The following is a 7,886-nucleotide window of genomic DNA, read 5'->3' on the forward strand; positions in this document are numbered from 1 at the left end:
AAGCCAGTAGATGGAACGTGTTGAAAAGACTAAATTCTTGCACACGAGTTCTTATTTTGAATCCAGTAGGAAATGACTTCTGCTTACTGACCACAAAACATGCGTATATTGCAAGAATATAAAGGCCACACTATAAACAGCAAATATAAACCTTGTCATAAAACCAGGTGACTATTAAAGAAAATATAGTATTGTACTATCTACCAGTTGTAAAATGACATTTTTGTTTGGGACAAACTCATAGGTTGAGCTCGGATTTTAGACAGTGGAAACCTCACATCTTAAATGACTTTTCTAAAAGACCAAACAGACAATATTGTTAACTTGTGTTATAACTTTATTAGTCAGAGTTAGTTACATACTGTGATTGCTTACAGTACATTCACATAGGATGATTCTGAAGGCAGTGTGTTTCAGAATGTGCTCACGTCTTAACATACTTGCCAGTGTTGAAACAGTAGTGCTGGAGTCACTGTGCCATTCCTAACCTAATTCTGTGATCTGCATTTAAGCTCATAAGCTGCTCTGAACTCCCCAAGCCAACATTTGACTTTATACAGTTATACAGGTCCACATTGCTATTGGCCATTTAGCATTATGTTTAATTTGGGATTTATATCTGAAATCGTTCATGCTTATTATTAATTAAACATTGTATTTGCATAATATCCAAAACAATAGATTAGTTAATAGAAGTCAGTGTTTTATGCATCAGCCCAAGTAGTGAGCATGAATAGTAGGGCTGTCTACTCCCCCTCAGAGCATGTTTTTCCCTCCCAAAACAAACTAAATTTCATACAACACAGTTCAAGTGGAACGATAGAACGAAACACTGCAGAGTATGTTAAATTCATCCACAGAAACACTTCACAAAACAACACAAAACATTATCACCTCATTACAATACTTTTTTGAACTATATGTTTGATCATATATGCTCCAAATAGAACAGGAATTAAAGGTCTTCTTAGTATAACAGGGTTATAATCACATTTTTGGTACATTGCAACCACATCTATTGACACAAAAATAAATATAATTTTATGTTGCATCCATCATGGCTTATTTCAGAACTGTGTAACAATAACAGATTTTATTCCCTATGCCACTGCCAGTAATAGAGAATTAAAACATGCTTCGGTGACTGTATAAGATGTAACAAAAACAAAAAATTAACTTTAATAATTCCATTTCTAGCTATCAGATACATGTTTCTCTGTTAACTTCACAATGGCCTATGGTCAAAATAGAAACTAGACATTTTAAGCATTACACTGACACCACATTCTTCAGCAGTTTTGACACCACTAAACCCACAAATCAGTCTATACCCACAATGTAACATTTGAATATATATATGAATATATATATTTGTTTATTTATATTTATATGCACCATTCAACTCATACTAGTTAAAACCACACAAGGCTTAAACACACGCTGACTTAGTATGACCACCAAACAATCACCAAAAAGTTTAGATCTGGATGTGTTTACAGAGGAGTGTGTATACATCTCAACTTTCGTATCCACCAGGGTCTATTAGGTCAGTAGTGTGAGGGTCATAAGGGTTAAGAGCACTTCAGGTGCACACTCAGGAGCATGCCAGATGAAACCTTTTAAACTGGTTAAAAATAATCCCATGACCCAAAATTGATTCTTCAAGACCATTTCTTGTAATTAGACACTTAAACTGTGGACAGATGTTTGGTCTGGAAAGTTAGGTATAAATATTGTAGATCTAAACACACTAACATATACACACATCAAGTATTTTTGCAAATAAAAATAAATAATGATAAATAGAATTCACATGAAAGAAATAATTGGGGACGCCACATATTAATATTAGCACATAAGGGGTCTGTGATCATAAACGCAGCAGTAATAAAATCCTCCAACATCCTCATAGTATCAGGTACATGTCAGCCAGGACTGCATATTGTCTTAAGGAAAAGTGCAGGTTTTACAACACACCATTCATTTTTAAACAGAAAATGAACAAACAAAAAAGAAATTCAATATTTACTCTTCAAGTTGTGTCCACTGAACTCCATTATAGCAAAGTACAGACAGCAGTTTGGACTTGAAGAAAAAGTCCCCTACAAGCCCTTGTTGAAATAAACCACGGTCGTGTTAGGATTGCTCTGTCGTATCCTCTCCTGCAGCTCAGGCTCCAGGCTGCTCACCTTCATAGAGCTACACACACACACCCACACACCCTTCAGTACAGCAACCAGGGCCACCAACAACCTAATAGAGGGCCACCATCTTTAGAAATAATTAAGAAATGTGTTTAAGGCAAGCACTCACCTCTTCTGTGGGAACAGGGCGCAGCACAACGGAGTAGCAAACACCAGACTACCAGAGAGGAAAAAAAATTAATAATCAGCTATGATCCAGGCACTTTACTGCCTGTGATATAGAAATCATGACCAATAAAACTCACCATAATCCCACAAGCCCAACCTGTACTGGGGCATTGAGCACTGGGAAGCGCTAGAGACGGAGAGAGAGGAGATGATTCATGGAACACACAACACAGTGTTGAAAGTCCACTTCAGTTCAGACTTTGCATCAAAATTCCACAAAGTTAGCAGGCTTGGATAACCACAGCTTGATGTCCTGCTTCATTAGTGTTTGTTTATGCCTCTTACTTGGTAGCTTATATGCTGTTGCATGGTTTTAGTGGTGGGGTGTAGGAACTGCACTGTAATGTGTGCTACTGTGCAAATGTGTGACAGATTAAGCATCAATAATTAAACAACCCTTATCAGATACACCAGCACAGCAAAGACTGGTGACATGCCAGCAAAACACTAAGGACACTGTGACTTTACCTTCATGAAAGCTTTTTTCTCCAAGGCATTCATGATAATGGGAGGAATAGCTGTAAGGAGAATACAGAAAAATACACTTCAGAAGAGTTCTGGCAGTAAAACAAGGAATAACAAAGCGGTAGTCCTAGCACACAGAAGGAAGGAGTACGGGGTATGCGCCTGACTTCATTTATTGATAGCAAAGAATGAAAAACACAAAACAAAACAAAACAAAAAAAACCATAAATATTTTCAATTCCTTTGTAAATATTTGTGGTCATAATTTTGATAAGGCATTCTTGACTATAGCCTGTAACAGTTGAGATGCTTCCCTGTCTGTCTTAAAATCTATTACTCCAACTCTAACGATTAATAGCAACAAAGAACTTAGATAGTTCAGGTGCCTCACCCATGGCTGGTACTGCCATGCCGATTCGGGACACCACCACCTGTACAATGGCCTGCTGAGCAGCGCTGGGAGACTCTCCCAGGCGATTCCCCTCCTCGTCAGTGACAGGAATGCCATACTTCAGTTCCCTAAACAAAGGCAATAAATGGTGAGTATTCTTGACATGTGTTCTGCACATAAATGCTGATGATTCTTGGATTAAATAATTTAAACGCACCGTTGTCTCATGAAGGGAATGTTAATGCAGTTTGCTGCTGCCACTGCAGCAAATGGAATAAACCGTCCAATAATAGCTGGCAGGTGCTGGCAACAAAAAGAGTTATTGATTAACACCTAAAGTATGAAACTGTTTTTACTGTAGTATATTAATGTCAAATTAATAGCTTATTTTATAAGGCAGTAAAAGAATTACACAGTTTTTAACTGACATTTCCCAGAAAATGAAGATTTTACTCTCAAGCAGTTAAATCTTATAGGATGCATTTTTGAAGCAAGTTCACTGTATTAATATCTAGATCAAAGAGAGTTTAAAATGTCAGGAAGTGTTACATACTGTACACTAGACCAAAAAGAGAGCACTAGTTATATGTGTTGTAGAGATTTAAAATGCTCACCTTGGTTAGGGACTTGAGGCCAAGAGCAGTGACCACAGCTCCAGTTGTGGCACTGACATAGGCTGCTCCAAGCTGACTGCAAAAGCCCAAACACAAAGACTAACGTTAAATAAAGTGCGAAAGCAAATAATACAGAATTAAGCAATTCAAAAGAATATACTTAGAGTTCTTCATTCAACAGCTTGAATAGTGACATCATGCAAGTAAACGATAATGATTTTACATCCATATGTGGTTCTTCCCCAAACTGTTGCTACAAAGTTGTAAGCACATAGCTGTCTATACAAATGTTGTTTTATGCTGCAGCATTACAATTTCCCTTCACTGCAACTAAGGGGCCCAAACATATTTCAGCAATAACAATGCCCCTGTGCACAAAGCAAGGTCCATGAAGACACAGTTTGCTGAAGTTGGTGTAAAAGACCTCGAGTGGCCTGCACAGAGCCCTGAACACCTTTGGGATGAACTGGAATGACAACTGCGTACCAGGCCTCCTCACTTGACTTCAGTGCCTGACCTCTCTAATGCTCTTAGTTATTAGGCTGAATGAACATAAATCCCCACAGCCACATATTAAAATCTAGTGGAAAGCCTTCCCAGTGATCGGCCGACGAGTTCACCATCATAGTGTATGTTTCCCATAATTGATTAGAGGTGCTAAACTGTGCAGGGTGGGCTGGAGTGCTCTGTTACATATCTGTGGGGAGGACTGCTGTTTTTTTTCCCCATAGGCTTCCATAATGAAGCCTCTTGTGTCCTTACTTTACAGTGATTGGTGCATCTCCACTGCGGTTTGTGTAGTTGACGATGGCATTGAAGGACTGGTTGACCCACTGCCAGAACACAACTGCTGGAGTTGTCCTGAATAAGAGGGAAACATGAACATCATGAACATTGAAAGATTAAAAAACATATATGTGTAATATGTGGCATTCAAGATATAATTTAGATAAAATTTGTGGTTAAAACAAAAGAATCTTCACTGAATCAGGGGAGAAAAAATAAAACATGGCATTCCCTAGCTGCTGAGAATAATTCAGTCAGAGCTTTCGAGGTTTGATTTGGCGGTTGTTTTTGGATAAATATGTCCTCTCAAGTACATCATATGCCATACCCCTCACCCACCAGCATCCTGCCTTCATGGCTTCACAAATATTTCATGACACCAAGCTAGCCGGCTAAAGTTGAATAGTAAGCTAAACGATGCAACCATCAGCCTCTTACATACACCAGTACTCCAGGCAGTGAGTACACTCACACCGCAGCCCTGTGCAAACAGCAGACTGAGAAATCTCAGAGCTGCAATGCTTTCACCCACAAAGAGAGCTTGAGTTTATGCTAGCAAGCTAGCTCACTACTATTGGCCTTAGAACTGGATGAAGCACCACTGTGAAAGTAAACTCACACTGGGACAATTCACATGCCAAACTCTAAGCCATCAGAACATTCTTTATGAACATTAATTTATGGATTTATGTTTGCTTGTGTTCTTTATTTATTTTTCTTTATTTCTTTATTATTTATTTATTTTTCATATTTAATATTTCTTAGGTAATGCTTTTAATATGAAACAACTGTGTTTCACAAATTATGCATTAGATTTGTGTGTGTAATTGAAATAAATACGCAATTTTAACCTGAAGGCATAATCCAGTGTAAATATAAAAGTTCAGTAACTCACAGCGAATTATATGATTTGAAGTCGATGTTTACATTAGTTCGTCATATTACGCATAAATTTACAGACTACTCATACAGGAGTATGAGTAGAATACAAATGTTTTTCATGAATACCAAATTTCTTGACTCAAATGCACTCATGAACTATTTTCGAATGTGATACATATTGTGTATTGTGGAAAAGTATCACAATATGATATTTTTGTCATATCGCCCAGCCCTACATGAGAATTTAGGACACAGGAAATACAAATCAAATGCAACCAGAAGAGAAACTCAGTGAGAAATGTCTTCCATGCTGACTTTTGGATGACTCATTACATTTTTGCCAATACTTTCACTTCCTATCTTGAATTGTGTGCTTTCAAGCTTTACCCGTCATTTCATCGTACAGCATGAAAAAAAGGAGGTAGCTTGGATAAATACACGCGAATACTCTTTCTGCTTCCAACACATAAGTACCCTTACCTATAGAATGTGAGCATGCAGCCAGTGATGGTCATGTTCATTGGCACTTGTGCAGACATGCGACCAATCAGCAGCATCTTCTCACCCGTATCGGGATGGAAGGCAGAGTCATAGATGTATTTGGCCCTCCATAGTTGATCCTCTGTCAGGCCTGGTTGCACAATTCCCTTCCTGTGTAGGAAGACACAGAGGTCATTTATTTTAAAACCGCAACAGTCACAAGTGCCAGCAACTGCTTCATACAGAGCAGATGTCCTACTAATTTTCAGCAACACATGTTAATTATCATATTAGATAACTAACATGATTACATAGCTGAACAGCTTACATTATAGATACTGTAAATTTGTGTGAATATACCACCGTCAGTAATATTACTAGCCAAACGGTGTTTATACCACAATTTTTGATTCGGATTAGCTGGAAGGTGTTGATTAATTTTTCTACCACTAATCTAATTTTCTTTAGGTTAACCCCCTGCTGACCTGTAATCCTCCACAATGACTCGTGCGTCCTCCAGAACCTCATTCGACAGCAGCACATTTCTTGGGTCAGTCACCATGAAGAAATGCCGGGCTCTGCCCATAAACGTACTCTGGTCCCATTGTGGCTCCTTAATGTTGATGTTCAGCGGCAGATCCCCAGCCATCCTTCCTCTTCTACTTTCTGTTCATGAAGAACACAACATGTAACTCGCTTTTAAAATGCATTATTGTCACATGATTAGATCAGGTCACATGCAAAACACTGTCTCAGAAAACCACAGCCTGGATGATCACATACCACAAGAATTCTCCTGCGCTATATGTTTTCTATCCCTCATGTTTGTGTTTGTTGTGAAGAGAGACTGCTCTCTAGACTTTATGATCATGTTTTAAGCCTTCTGAAGAATAATTCAAATTAAATGCCATGTGATTGCAATTGCAATTGCTTTGGTAAAGCGTTTGGAGCCATGTCTTGGTATGTTTAAAAATGACAGTTCAGATAACAATCAAACACAGGTCTAATCAGTAGTTTAACTCTTGAGTGCTCATGAATGTAGGCTGGAGACATCTCAGGACCATCTCAAGCCTGCCTTACCGGTTGAAGGACAAATTTTAAGAATACCATCAAGTCATCTAGTGCAAAACTAAAAGAGTGAGATCTATCAATTCTGTCAAAGTATCTTGTTTGTAGCTTCAATTCGACTAGTTTTAAAAATCTTTTCATCAAAAGAAAACCTGACAAACTGGCCCTGAGTTTAAGTGATTCTTCTCTTTCCATTCTCTATGAAATATGGCATTACAGCATTACATCTATCATCATCCAACCTGTTCAGTTTGTAAACCTCAGGAATATCAGACAGCTGGGTATTAGCAAGATAACTAAAGCTAAGCTAGCCAACTACAATTATCAAAAAGATGTTGGTTAACTCAAATACATCTTCCATAGAGATGCGTGTTAATATTCAATTGAAGATATCAAATGAATAAAGCGTTGTGTAACTAACAAATGCTTTCACTTTTAGATTTAGCCAGTGAAAGTAGCTGAGGTAGCTCTCTAGCTAACAAATAACATCCCGGCAAATGTAACCTAGCTAGCCAACATAGCTAGCTATGCTAGGTGCTACTGATGTCACTTTCAGAAATACTCATCGTTTCGGTTAACTGAAGTGTTTGTTCAAATCGTCAATGTAACATACCTGTGTCAAACTCTAAAACAGAAGATGCACCTCGGGATGCGTGTAAACTGAATGACCCCTCAAACGCAGCTTCTACACGGCTTGATGTCTGCGATGATTAAGAGTAACGGCCCGCGCGCGCGTGCATGTGTGTGTGTGTGTGTATCGAGGCGGTGTTGCGGAAGAGCGCGCTGATTGGCTGAACACGTGGGCGGGGTTTACTGTCATACCGGCAC

At 38.5% G+C, this 7,886-nt stretch overlaps 1 protein-coding gene across 1 annotated transcript; it reads right to left on the reverse strand.

Moving 5' to 3' along the window:
- Positions 1-316: 316 nt before the first annotated feature.
- sfxn3 (sideroflexin 3) lies at positions 317-7,810 on the reverse strand. Its single transcript, XM_026934553.3, has 11 exons — positions 7,672-7,810; positions 6,476-6,656; positions 5,991-6,161; positions 4,605-4,703; positions 3,843-3,918; positions 3,446-3,531; positions 3,229-3,356; positions 2,841-2,890; positions 2,450-2,499; positions 2,314-2,361; positions 317-2,199 (listed from the first exon to the last, which is right to left on the reverse strand). The coding sequence occupies exons 2-11, from the start codon at positions 6,637-6,639 to the stop codon at positions 2,103-2,105; spliced, it is 969 nt and encodes a 322-aa protein (XP_026790354.1). The 5' UTR covers positions 6,640-6,656; positions 7,672-7,810; the 3' UTR covers positions 317-2,102.
- Positions 7,811-7,886: the final 76 nt, after the last annotated feature.

Source organism: Pangasianodon hypophthalmus, chromosome 3 (genome assembly GCF_027358585.1).
Source record: "Pangasianodon hypophthalmus isolate fPanHyp1 chromosome 3, fPanHyp1.pri, whole genome shotgun sequence".
NCBI classification, from domain to species: Eukaryota; Metazoa; Chordata; class Actinopteri; order Siluriformes; family Pangasiidae; genus Pangasianodon; species Pangasianodon hypophthalmus.